At 38.3% G+C, this 14541-nt stretch overlaps 1 protein-coding gene across 10 annotated transcripts in view; it reads left to right on the top strand.

Annotated features, from left to right (window-relative positions):
• The window catches only part of CDK14 (cyclin dependent kinase 14), a 600921-nt gene that overhangs the window by 500985 nt on the left and 85395 nt on the right, over positions 1-14541 (top strand). For all 10 annotated transcript variants that reach the window (XM_032761120.2, XM_058424902.1, XM_058424892.1 and 7 more), the window contains 2 exons: positions 2349-2488; positions 7879-8022. In XM_032761120.2, the coding sequence (XP_032617011.1) occupies positions 2349-2488; positions 7879-7994 (256 nt within the window). In that variant the 3' untranslated portion in view covers positions 7995-8022. The remainder of the gene's footprint in view (positions 1-2348; positions 2489-7878; positions 8023-14541) is intronic.

The raw sequence follows: 14541 nt of genomic DNA, 5'->3' as shown, positions 1-14541 counted from the left end.
ACTTAGAATGAAATTTCTAAACTAAAATTGTGTATAACAATTAAATGTGTATTAACTAAATATCACAAATGAAAATTTGATTATTGGCATATTAAAGTGTAGTCAATTTAGGGGGGAATGGGACTATCTTATATTGATGAATTCCTTATATGAGGCATATACTATATTTAAATATAGTCAACAATTTACTGGAGAAACAGAGATACAACTATAAGTGTTTATAATTCTTCAAGATAATGAAACCATGCTTCAGATGTGATTCATGGCTTTTTGGAGCTGGAAGGACTGCAGGCATAATGTGGTTCATCACTATTTTTCAATAGATGAGAAAACCAAGATCAAAAATAATGTCTTGCTTTGTATTTCATGTGTTTTATACTCTTGACTTCTGAGTTAAGTACTTGTACACCAAGTATCGCAATCACCTTTCTCTTCTTGTGTTTACATGCAGTGTAACAACATACAGTTTGGGCGATTAATAATATTCCTTTTTTCTTTTAATAATAGTTATTTGTCTGAATTTAGGAAAATGATAACAGTATTAAGCCTGAAACTCAGATCTAGTCCTAATCTGGTTGTTCTATTTTATCAAAACTATATAAAATTGATTTGAACATACTGTTCACCATAATTAACTATGAACTGTACATTCAATATAACTTTTAACCATGAAGCCTATCTCAAACTTTGCATTTGATTTTTTAAAAATATGAATGAAAAGCTGTACTAGTGATAAAGTCTTGAGAAGAGGAAGGAATAATATGAATGGCCCTGTGCCCTCTTAAAGGGGAAAGAACTGTGAAGAATTTTGAGAATGCTTTCTTTCCCTGTGGACAAATTTCTCTCTTCCAGGGAGAGACAGTTAAAACCAATCCATTGATTCATTTTTTTGTGAACAGCCATTGCAGCAGCCACATATTGAACCCATTTGTGAGGCCTTCACATAACAAGATTTAGAGAGAAAGTCTCTTAGTTTGGATCTTTGTGGTAATATTTTTCTTTGCTTTTCCCCTTTTTCTTTCTCTACCCAAATCCATTACCTCATCTTCTCTTCCTACCCCCATCCCCAACAATTTGAAATAAATACTAAAGAATTGGTTGAGGAGGGGAAGGAGGAGATTGTTGGTCACTGAGGAAATATGTTTGTTGGCTAATTGTGTCTTGAGTAGCTTCAAGGATTTTTAAAGAAATACCTACTGGAAGGTGCAGCTCTCCCTCACCCACTTCTGGCTGCCTCTGAGAGTCACTGTACATATTGTACCGGGTTTCAGAAACTGCAGAATCCATTGGGAAATGCCTTTAAAATAACCTGTGAGAGAAAGAGAGCATGGCATATGCAAACCACTTTAGAGTCAAGGAGTTCTGGAAGGATTTGAATCTCCTCTCAACCTGCTATCCAAGTGATCCACTGCCATCTCTGACTCCTACTTGGCTTCCATCACTACAAAATAGCAATTGTTACCTTCTCAGACTATAATAAATACGAGTGTTAAAAGTGCCTAGGAAAGTGCCTGACACATGTTCAACTATCCAGAAATGGTAGCCATTATTAGGAATACTTTTATTATCATTATTATATTAATTATCCAGGCTTGATTGCTCTGAGTAGAGAAATAGAGGTTCCATGAAAAGCAAGGCTGGGCTGGACTGAGAAGTGCTGCTACCCATTTGAAAGCTTATACCACATGAAAGACTTTATTGTTATGCTTTTTTCTGTAATCTTGAGACACATATTTTCTATCTACTGTTGTTTTAAAGGTCATCTTGAATTGATTCAGCCCCGTATCATCTAAGCACATCCCCTTTGCTAACCTGTATATTAATATTATGATAGTTGATATTTGACAGGGCACTGTTTCAATAATGTTAACTCATATTCAATGCAAGAAAATGTAAATTCTTAGAGGAAAAGAAACTTTAGTAACTGGAGAATTTAATAGCAGTTTTATTTTAATTCTCTTGGTATTTGTTATTAGTTTTCTATAAATATATCCAGATGTGGGTGTAGTACGTAGATTCTATTAACAAATTCTAATAATTATTTGATATGTTGTCTTCTGAAATTTTCTACCTCTGGACCTAGTTTTATCATTTCTGAAAGTATCAACCCTTTGCCTGTAGTAGAAATGTTTTAAATCAATTATACTGTTATACCTAGAGTAAAAGTGAGTTTGAAGTAACAAATACTCTAAGAACCAATGTGCATTTTGCTTCTGTTTATTTTCAGCAGGTAATTTGTTTTTCTAGCCAGGAATAAATTGAAATCCAGAAAAATTAAGTAAGCTTTATGTCTTATTTAGTGGATTTTCTTGTTTGGTCTGACCTTTCTTTTTTGCTCATGTTTTTAGGCTCAGCTATGTGAACCATGCAGAGGACCTGGCCTCCAAGCTCCTACAGTGTTCCCCAAAGAACAGACTGTCGGCACAGGCTGCCTTGAGCCACAAGTATTTTAGTGACCTGCCCCCACGGCTATGGGAACTCACCGATAGTGAGTATGACAAATCCACAACATCCAGTCCAAGCAGAGACATCATTTTATTTTAGCATCTGTATGTAACGTGTATACAGAGATTCACATATTTGTGTGTCCACAAACATAAGATAATGTATGTTTGTATGTGCATTACAGGTGTGTGTGTGTGTGTGTGTGTGTGTGTGGAGAGAGAGAGAGAGAGAGAGAGAGAACGGGGGAGGGGGGCCATGTGTATATATATTTAGTGGAATCCTGCCATTCATTTGCTAGCTTACCAGACACAGGAAGAAAATGGATTCCTTTTTTGCTATCTCTGCTCTGCAGTCTGCAGCTGTGCATCTTTGTATTTGATTATGTGTGTGTCCAAAAAAATGATCTGAACAGTCATAAAGGAAAAGGAAAATGTGATTTACATATTTAGTGCTTTATGCATACAGTACTTTTTAACTGGCTGCAGTACACAGAGGAGACGATGATTCATTTCTGTTTGATTCTCAGAGACCATCTTGGTTGTAACAATAACCTTAAAAAGGGCTGCTATGCAGTGAGCTGAGGAACAGAGTTGGCAATTGGCTAATGCACTGAATTGACATGTACAGACTGAAGACATGTAATTCATTTTAACTGCAAATGCTCTTGGTATTTGTACAGACAGCTCTTCTCTGAATCTTTTAAAACAAAACACATTCCTGGGTGGGTTTTGTTTTGTTTTTACAGAAGTCTTCATATTTATACAGCCTTTTAAAATTACATTTTAAATATTTGGGGGAGGATTTACGGCTGGGAGGGTCTCAGATTTCTTCCAAAGTGTGAAACAATTCTTGTTAAATTTTGTAAAAACCATTGCCATCAGAATATTTTTGTTCAATGGTGATATGTTCTTTCCAAAGAACAGTTAGAGATATTTCTTCTATACTCTTTTCTGATTGCCTTAAAAATGAACATACTGCATATATACATTAATATTTATAATGTGTTTATTAATCCTTGGTATACATCACTTACAGTAGATGTACGATTATTTCTTCATTCTCTTGGATTTTAGATTTCTTTCACCCATCATAATATTAGATTCTCCTTGATGGCAATAACCCTTTATTTTGGAACTAAGTGCTAAGTACAACTCCTCTTGGGTATTTCTATCCTAAATCTTTTTTGATAGCCCACATTTATTTCTCATTACTTTTTTTAACTCTAAAGTGACTATAGATATATTAATCTACTACTCCCCTTAATGCTTAGCAAATCCTCCTTAACATTTCACGTATTTCCAGCCCATATTTACTCAACACTCTGCCCTTTCTAAAGTCTACTCACTGACTATTACAACAGCTATCCTCAATTTTTTTTAAATTAAAAATTAAATCCCTATGGGAAAATAATTTTTATATACTGAAAACAAAAATGATGTAAATAGGCTTACTAGTTTACGGCTCATCACACTCAAACATATGGTTTGTTTTCCTGTTTAGTGTAACTTGTAACTTGATATCACTCCTCCTTGGTGACATCTCAATCCCAACTGACTTGATGATTGAGTTTAAGCCAGGATTTTGATGGTCTATGAATTCTGAATTCTGTAGTAGTACTTTTCTGTTAATATGGACTTATTACCCACTTGCCACTTAGTTTATCAGCCAGTGGTTAAATCCAGTTTCTATCAGTGAGTAAATGCCTACACATTATCACTCGGCAGCAGACTGCCAAGGGAGACAGCCTTGTCCCCATCATTAACAAGCACAAAGTATGCAGAACACCAGAGGGGAATTAAAACCACAAAAAATACCTCAGGGTGGTATTTTTAATATGAGAATTTAATTTGTAATTTCACAGATTAAGAATTTTGGCTGCATTAATCCCTTTATCAGCTCACAGCAGGCTATTTGCAGAAGCATAACCATAAGGCGATATTCATTGGCAGAAACACGTCTTTGCATAACGTTAAACATCAGGAGCAGTGAAACCTTTTGAAGGGGGGAGAATAAAGATGAAAAATCATTATATTTTTAAACCAAGATTCTACTAAATGCCTCCAGTAGCAATTTTGAGTTACAGAAATGCTATTTCTGTGTCTAGAAGATAATCATTATGAGGCATAAATCCAGTTGCAAGAAAGGACAATCCCAGTATTAAATACTATAGTCATTTCCATTTAGAACAACGTGGCTGTACTTGTAAACATGTTTACAAAACAGAGAATTCCCAGACTTCGGAGACTTTGGGAATTAGTTTCTTTAAGTGAAATGACTGGTTTGGGTGACTTATTGTCTAGGTTAGTATTCTGCAGACTATATTTAGAAGTTTTTTAAATTTTTATAATTAAATTTCATATTAGCATAGAGTCTTGTAAAAGTTCACTATCTGGCAAAGGCAGCAGTGGCAGTGGCAGCAGTAGCAGCAGCACCTGTAATACTCTTACAGGCTTATTTTTTAAGGAGATTTGGAAGGAGATCCACCTGGAAAGAAGTATTACAGAACCAATAAATGGATTGTCTTAGCAACCAAGCTGTAGTTTAGGAACCTCGCTGTCTTAGTTTGGTCACACTGCAATAACAAAATACCATAGATTGGGTGGCTTAAACAGCAGACATTTATTTCTGTTGGGGATGGGAGGTCCAAGATAAAGGTGCCAGCAGACTCGCTTCCTGGGAAGGTCTTTCTTCTCAGTTTGTGAAGGGCACCTTGCTGTGTCTTCACAGGATGGAGAGAGCAATCTCTTCCTCTTCTCACCAAGCCATTAATCTCATCATGAGGGCCCCACCCTTATAACTTCATCTAACCCTAATTACCCTCCTAAGGCCCCATCTCCAAATTCCATCACATTAGGGGTTAGGGCTTCAACAGATGAATTTGAGGACGGACACAATTCAATCCATAGCACTGTCATTCTTAAAGATGGCTCATAGCACTTTCTAAAGAATATCCACAAGAGGAAAACACTTACGCAAGCAGGAAGCAAAGTCAGGTTAAAAGGAGAAGATGGGAACAAAAATAAGTTACAGGTAGATTTGAGCCTTCTTGGCCTAGTGTAATATGTCAGACCCCATGAGAAGGGCATCAAGTGTAGTTGGAGCCTGAGTAACAAAGAGCCCTGCAGTCATTTCATAGATTTGTATAAAAATGAAATTATGGGCTTATATAAGTCAGACACTTGCTTTGGAAGAATACATAATAATGTAATATCTTTCTTTAGTATACTATTCCTTAAAACCTCATCAGGTTACATAGTACCAAATTTAGAGGTAATGTATTAGTGTGGCACTGGAGCAGGAATTATAAAAGCAGAAAGCAAGAATAATGGTACAGTTATCTGGGGATCTGGCTGTTAAAGCTGGCTAATTCTGGTGGCAGCCTGTCATTCTCCCTCTGTCCTGAAACCCCAACAGCTTTGTCCCACTTCTTCTCAAAGATTTAATTGCACGGAAGTAAATGGAGGGCTGATTTAGAAGAAATTCATTACTTTTCCCAAATATACCACAGGGCATTCTCCTGCATATACTATCAAGTTACATAAATAATTGAAGCTGAACTACCCTTGTCAAAGTAAATGAACAAAATACACTTCATAGCACAGAGTCCTTGATTTTATTGCACTCATTTGCTAATTCACAAAACTCAAATTCAGTGAAAGAAGGCCAACAAATCGGTATAGTGTGAAGAGCACTGAACTGGGAATCAGACCACCTGGATTGCAGCTTCAGCTCCACTGTTAACTAGCCAGGGAACTTTTGACAAGTGCCTTAGTCTCTCTGGGCTTCCCATTGCTCACTTAAGCAGCAAGTGAGGTGGACACAGTAGTCTCCAGGGACCTTTCTAGCTCTAGAGTTTGTCGATTTTCCCACATATTCCTGTATATGTTCTGTATATCGTCCTAGAACAGCATAATGCTCTTAATGTAGCTCTATGCCATCGTTTTAAAAATAAAACAGGTGCACCCATTTCTGATGTAAGATTTGCTGCCTTCAGTTCCTAGACTTTCATGCTGTTTTGAATCCTTTCCAACGAGGCTTTTGTGTCCACAATGCCTGGCTTTCGAAGTCTCTATCCATTCGTCTTTTCCCAGCCTATCGAAGATTCAACACAATTGACAACCATCTCCTCCTACTAATACTTCTTTCGCTTGGTTTCCAGGACAGTATTCTCTCATTGCTTTCCTTTAGTTTAGAAAACTCAGGTCTCCTCTTCACACTCCTTTGCTGATTTCTCCTCATCTGCCATACCTTTCACATTAGAGTGTCCTGGGGCTGAATCCTCAGATCTGTCTATCTGCATGGATCCCTGGAGCCTAGATGATCTCATCCCATCTCATGATTTAAATATCATCTATACACTGACAGTTTTCAAATATCCATCTCCAGTCCTGTCTTCCCTGACTCGACTTGTGTATCCAACTGACACTCAACATTTCCATTTGACTATCTAGTAGACCTCTCACACTTAATCTTACCAAAACTGAACTCATCTTTCCCCTCAAACTTGCGCCTTCTCTAGTCTTACTCTTGTCAATAAATAGCAGCATCATTCTTCCAGTTGATGGAAGCTGTCCCTAACTCATCTTTTTTTGGTTCCACTCCACATTCAGTTCTTCCATAGACCCTGTTGTTGCTACCTTCACAGTATATCCAGGATCACGCACGCCACTCCTCACTTCACTGCTATCACCCTGCCCTCAGTCACTCACCATCTTTCACCCACATTTTTACAGTTGCCTCCTACCTGGTTTGCCTGCTTCTCTTCTTGCCTCCTTAAAGTCAGCTGTCACTATTTCCTCTTCTTATATTTTGTGCTTGCTCGCCCTCTAGATATATGCATGGTTTGCCCTCTTACCTCATTTGATTCTCTGCACCAATGTCCCTTCTCAGGAGAGACTTCACTGACCTCCTTCCACCCTAAAACTTCCAGTTTCTCTTCTCTGCTTTATTTTTCTTCATAACATTTACCACTATTTAATATATTATATCTGTTTGGTTGCTTATTGCCTGTCTCTCCCAACTGGACTCTATAACAACAGGGATTTCCTTTCATTCTGATTTATTTAGTACAGGATTTTGAAATTCCCAGAACAGTGTGAAGCTCAATAAATATTTTTCCAATGAATGAAAGAATGGCACAAAGGAAGGGCAAAATATGTTGTTTCCCAATCTAAGTTCATTGCTCTAGATCAGAGAAATGCGGGAGATAGTCTGAGCTGTGGTTCTGAGGGAAAGACCGACTGTCCTATCATATGTTTGCAAATGTGTGTGTGCCTGCGACCACCTGGCATTTCAAAGATCAAAACATACCATGATGTTCAGTGTGCTGGGCATCCAAACTTGCATCTCAGTCTCCATTTTTTTTTTTTAAAAAAATGGATGATTTTAAATGTCTATAACTATATAAATGAAAACTTCATATTCTGTCCACAGTGTCTTCTATTTTTACCGTCCCAAATGTGAGATTGCAACCAGAAGCTGGAGAAAGCATGCGGGCCTTTGGGAAAAACAATAGTTACGGCAAAAGTCTATCAAACAGCAAGCACTGACAAGCAGCACATTCTCAAGAGCACACAGGTAAGATGACCTGCTTTACCTGGAAAGTAATATTCAATGGATATTGAACAGATTCTTTAAGTGAAATATTTCAGACTCGTTTTTTCACCAACTATCCTACGAGTCTCTTGTGTGCATTATGGCATTCATCAGACCTTCTATTGAGATAGAATGCACTCAGTTATTTCCATGTTTTCAGGCACCTACTAGATTCTAACTAAAATTATACTTTATCTTATGCTTTTATTTATGTAGTCATAGGCAAACCATTTTAGTTATAAGCAAGTCATTTTAACTACTGACATTCCTCATGGAGATTAGAAAAAGGTTCACTTTGGGCTATATCTAAGCCACAGACCTACTTTGTTTTGCCCATGCAATTTTTCTCATTAGTTGTTCCCATTTTAAAATGGGGAGACTATACACAAAAGTCTAGATTTCTGGTTTTCCTTGAAAAATAAGCAACTCTAGCAATATTGCCTTCACATTCCTACCAGAAGTGTTTGCGCGTAACTGAATCATTGCTGCCTCCTTTGGAGGGGATGTAGACTCCCCAGTTTAGTTTAGCTCCCATCTGGGCCACTGCACCTATTTCTGATTCCTGTCTGGCTCCTGGTACGGACCTTATCGTCATGAAGCTTTTCTCTTTTACTATCAAATTCTTTGTCCTCTACTATTCTGCAGATAGGAAGCATAATCTAAACTTGGCAACCTCTAGCCATGTCAGCCTGGCCCAGTCATCACATCACGTGTGCTACGTAGTGACCAGCCTGGGATGGCAACTTCTGAAAAGGCCATCTTTCTTGATTGCCAGATGGAAATGCCTAGTATTTTTGGAAAATGTTTAGTATATATATAATTTATATACATATACATACTTAATGTAACACAAGTCTCTGAAACAAATAGAGAACAAATGTTACTGTGGAGAAGGCTTTTTATGTGCTGATTTGTAGAGAAAAGTATGTGTTTGTTCTGATATTCAGTAATTAAGTGTTCAGGCCAGGCATGGTGGCATGTATCTGTAATCCCAGCACTTTGGGAGGCCGAGGCAGGCAGATTGCTTGAGCTCAGGAGTTCGAGAGCAGCCTGGACAACATGGTGAAAGCCTATCTCTACAAAAAATACAAAAATTACCTGGGCGTGGTGGTGGCATGTGCCTATAGTCCCAGCTACTTGGGAGGCTGAGGTGGGAGGATGGCTTGAGCTTGGGAGGCTGAGGTTGCAGTGAGCTGAGATTGCACCACTGCACTCCAGCCTGAGTGACAGAGCCAGACCCTTCTCAAAAAGTAAATAAATAAAATAAAAAGTGTTCAAGTAACTCAAAGGATATATGCAGCATTGTAGTAGTTCCTCTTCCTTCCCCCCTCTCTTAGTTTGAAATATGTTAACAGGCTAAATTGATAGCATGGTAAAGAGAGCAAATTTTAAACTGTACACATTGTCTTATGGGTAATCTGCCAGTATCTTGAGCTACTTCTGGACTTAGCTTTTGAATACCCTCAACATAGGGGTCAATTTTGGCCTATCAGGGGCATGGTGGCAATTTATGAATGATTTAGAGATAAAAGATCTCCAGATAAAGTATGATGTATAAATGACAGTCAGAAGATGTTACTGTTAAACTTGCCACTCCATAGGTAAGAGTCTTCATTCTTCATGTTATTTCTCCCTGTTGAACAAAAAGCACAACTCTCGGTTGCATTTGTACTCCCACTCTGAATTTCAATTGGTCAGACAAAGAGTGGGGCTAGGTTTTTGACCAGCTACCTCCTGGTATTGAGAATGGTTTTGATTCATGAGGGTTACAGCATATGCTTTTTTAAAGTATTTAACCTGCATTATCATAACGAGGGCCGTGGCTTTATAAATCCCTTCGCCAATTCAGTGGAACAAAATAAAAAGTGGACTTTATTTGTGCTGCTGCCTCATACACACATGCACACAAGCAAGCCTGAATTTCAATTGCAAGGCTGTGTTCCTTCTTCTTGGCTCTTTTGAGATCCCCTGACCTGAGCCCAGCCAGTCAAAGCTGCTAGAACGTGTTTCAGCTCAGCTCCTCCTTGGGAAATCAAATCAAGCTCACAGGACAGAAGCGTTGCTCAGAAAGTCTCAAAGGTTGCTAATTGAAAAGAGATGTTTTTAAAAGGTGCTCAGAACTACAGTCATCCGTATATAAAAGCCTTTACAAAAATGTAAAAATGTATTTTCTTCACATATATTTTTTAAACTAGATGTCAGGTTATAACACAGTAGAAGCTTTTCCTCTAGAATTATTTGATAGCAATACAAATATTTTTTCTATGAGTTTTGCCTTTTTCACATCAACTTGTAAAGCTTTTTTTTTTTTTTTTTTTTTTTGAGACAGAGTTTCACTCTTTTGCCCAGGCTAGAGTGAAGTGGCATAATCTGGGCTCACTGCAACCTCTGCCCCCGCCTGGGTTCAAGCAATTCTCCTGCCTCAGCCTCCCGAGTAGCTGGGATTACAGGTGCATACCACCACGCCTGGCTAGTTTTTGTATTTTTAGTAGAGACAGGGTTTTTCCATGTTGGCCAGGCTGGTCTCAAACTTCTGACCTCAGTTGATCCACCTACCTTGGCCTCCCAAAGTGCTAGGATTACAGGCACGAGTCATGGCGCCTGGCCCAATAAAGCTTTAGTATTATTGTTGGTGTAGTTTTCTTCCGATCCAGATGCCTCAGCTTGATTCAACATAATGCTGAGGAAACAACTCAGTTTCTCAGAAAAGCTACAGGGAAGATGGATTCTAAGAGTTTTCTGTCAGTCAGCAGAAAAATAAATTATTTTAATGTCTCACCTTTGTGGAGTTTTTAAATAAATGGGACCATCTTTGAGATCAAGTAATATAGCCTATTTATTGGCCTATTATATCTTGTGGAATGGCCTTACTCTGACCAATACTGAATATCATATAGACATTGTAGAGCAAAATGTCTACGTAGGTAAGGTATCCTTAGAGAAAAATCTGTAATTTCTTAGACTTTGATTTTGCTGTTGCTGTTGAATTCATTGACTGTTTAGAGAAGGCTTTGGCATCTTAAATTTCCTCAAATGTCCCAATTCTTTGTAATGCCTAGAGAGACTGGGAAGGAGAGGGAGGCCAAGGGGGTTGGGGGCTGAAGGAGACTAAGACCGAGGGCCGGCATTTTAACCACCTCTCTTTGGGGAGTTACAAGGAGGTGAATGTGGAAAATGCATTATATTACTTCTGTCTTTGAAATGATAGAGGACTGAGTAGACAAGAATGTTTCAAGTCCTAATTTTTCTTCCAAACCTCAATGCCAAATTATTTCTTTCCTTGCATACCAAGGTCACTTTAATTATTTAGTTAATAATGCCAGATTTGCATAAATTGGTCTTAGTGGAAAATCTAATGAGATGCATTTGGCTTTGTAGCAGAAAGCAATTTTGGTTTCAGAGTCTTGTAACCAAATTAAATAAGAAGCAAACCATAAACACCTAAGTTAAAAATGGGGTAGGTGCCCCTGGATTATCAAAATACTGTGCTTCTTACATTTTGTTATCCTCTAAAGATAGGAGTAAAGATTTCATAGATTCTTCTAACTCATTTTATCAGCACTGATGTGTAAGACCCTTCTAAAATCAGAGAGCCTTAAATATACGTAGAAATTTTCCCCAAGGAAAAGACTGGAAGCTGTATTGAATACCACATCCATTAGTATGACTTATTTTTGCATACAGTGATACCAAACACATCCCTCTGGTGAGCTTAATTTTCCACTTACTCTAAACTGGCATAGAAAGTGCATGGTCACTCTACTTCTCCTTTAGCTAAATATAAGGGATAAGAAAGGTCTCTACTCTTTTAGATATGTTTTGTAATTTTTCTGAAATAGTACGTGCTCATTATGGAATATCTCTTTTCAATGAATCAGTTGGTTCACAGACCCCATTCCTAATAAATTTACAAATACTTGTCTAGTGCATGAAAGAATTTTATTTGGTTCAATTGCAAGAAGTTAACTGCATGCATATTTTGGTGACCATCTCCTTACCTTTTAGCCTCTTATTTCTGCAAATCCGCATTATGTAGGAATTACATGATAATGGAAAAAAAAAAATGTGTCAGACTCCCTACTTGGTCATTAAGCAGTAATTTCCTATAAGTAGGCTGTTAGGTAAACAGAGTAGAATGCTCCAGGAAATTTAATTAAATGAGATAAAGATTTTTTTAGAAACCTGCTTTTAGACAGAACACAATGTACTGGTGCTTAAGACTGTGGCAGCACTGTCTGAGCGTTAGTAGAATGGTGGTTCCTACTCAGTAGGCCACCTAGAGCTGTTTGCCATCTCAACCGCCATCTCAACTCTGGAAACTGCTCCTAAAGAACAGCCACCTATTGCTCTCCTCCATGCTGTGACATTATGGCGGCTCACTTTTTCTGTCTTTGCATCAACTAACACAGCTTTCATGTTCCCTTCACTTCAGGGCCTCTGCTGACTTGTTTCTGCTTATTCATGGATCCTGCTTATTATCATTTCTCTTTGTCCTTCTACTTCTGGGGCAGTCTATTGCTGACCTCTTTTTGCCTCAGATTCAAACCCTCCCAGAGAGTGGCTCTGATTGATGTAGCCATCATCATGAGCAAAGCTGTTGTGTCAGTCACCCCCGTAGAAACTGCTGACTGACTGTAGGCTGCCTTGAGGTCAGGCTGTGAGCCCTGATCCAGTCAGCTGGGCCCAGAACTGGGTGGCCAACCTGTTTTTAAGGAAGCATTTGGAAGAGGCTGCTGGGCTTAGCCCTTCAGAAACTTGGAGAAGCTTTTGGAAAGCAAGCAGTATAGCTGGAAAGTGCCTTGCCTGGCCTGTATACTACCGAGTGAAAAATCAGGCAAGTACAGAGAGAAACTCCAGTTCTGACGGTGTGATATCTTCATTGTGTGATATTTTTGACTTTTGACTAAAGGTCCTTTTAAGATGTGTTGCATTTTCTCAACTATAGACACAAACAGAGATAATATCCATCAGCACTTTTCAATATATACAAAACACAAGTGTTAGATCTAGGTTTCTTTCAGTACTAGGAAGATTTCTGGGGTTTTTCCTGTAAAAACTGCCATTTTCTGCATTATCCTACAAATTTTTTTTCCTATTAAACATCTGCAGTTTTATTATTTCTGTTACCTCATGTAATTGACAACAATTGTTGAAATGATGCTCAGAGGGGAAACAAACCTTAGTGTTCTTTGCAAGTTTCATCTGGAAGATTCCCTAGTTGTTACCATTACCCCCACATGACTGCCAATTAAAAAATACATCTTATTTGGGAAGTTGACAGCACTTTGAACCTCAAATGCATGATGCATATTATGAATATCCAAATGAGAAGAGGCTGCAATGCTATTAGTTTCCCCACCTCACCTCACCTCCACCCCACCTTACCTTAGCTTCCTCTCTACTCTGGGGAGTCTGTTCTGTCCTTTAAATGCTAATGCAAGTTTGTTTCTTCTCTCCTCCTTGTCCCTTCTCTGCCTCTCCACCCCTTCTTTTCTTTGGGTCAACTCTGATCTGTACTCTGCACCACTAACACCCTAACCCCATGCAAGTGTAGGCAGAGGACTCGCAGGCTGTCACCACCTACTGGGATTGTCACAAAGCAGAATGAAAATAAAGTTGTATCATGCTTCCTTCAGAATGCATTCTTAAAGCATTTTTGTTTTGTTATTTTTTTTTTTTTTTAAGAAACAGGGTCTCGCTCTGTTGCTCAGGCTGAACTTCCTGTGTTCAAGCTATCCTCCCACCTCAGCTTCCTGAGTAGCTAGGACTACAGGTGCGCACCACCACACCTGGATCATTTTTAAATTTTTTGTAAAGATGGAGTCTCACTATGTTGTCTCAGCTGGTCTCAAACTCCTGGCCTTAAGCGATCATCCTGCTTTGGCCTCACAAAGTGTTGGGATTACAGGCATGAGCAACTATGCCCAGCCTTCAAGCATTTTTTTTTATATTGACATAATTTCATGTCTACAGAAAAGATGAAAGAATAGCACAAGAATTCCTGATACCCTTCACCCACTCTCCCCAAAGTGTTAACATTTTACTACATTAGCTACATTTGCTTTATCATATTAATTCTCTCCGCCATCACACACAAATTTGTGCACACATACATTGTTTCACTAAACCATGTGTGTTACTGAAATGAAGCTCCATTATCTTTAAATATTTAACAGTGTTTTTCTTAAAAACAAAGAATTTAGAGTGATTTTTTAAATAAAAATAGTAAATTTTTGCCCTTTTTTTCCTTTTTTTTTCTTCTCTGATTAAGGTTTTAAAAAGCAAAGTGGCTAAAAGAGAGGAAACTGGTTGATGCTTCACAAATTGGTTCATCAGCCTATGGATCCTTGAAAATTGACTATAATTTTGTGATTCAGCATTTCCAGGTCAAATGAGCTTTCAAAATGGTGAGGGGCGGGGGGAATAGCCTTGCATCTTCTGACTTCTTAAAACCCAAATTAATTTCTTAGGGACTATTTAGCCAGCGGCATAATATGAGTG

This window comes from Hylobates moloch, unplaced genomic scaffold, assembly GCF_009828535.3.
Source record: "Hylobates moloch isolate HMO894 unplaced genomic scaffold, HMol_V3 SCAFFOLD_1, whole genome shotgun sequence".
Lineage (NCBI taxonomy): Eukaryota > Metazoa > Chordata > Mammalia > Primates > Hylobatidae > Hylobates > Hylobates moloch.
This window is presented reverse-complemented; position numbering and strand designations above follow the sequence as displayed.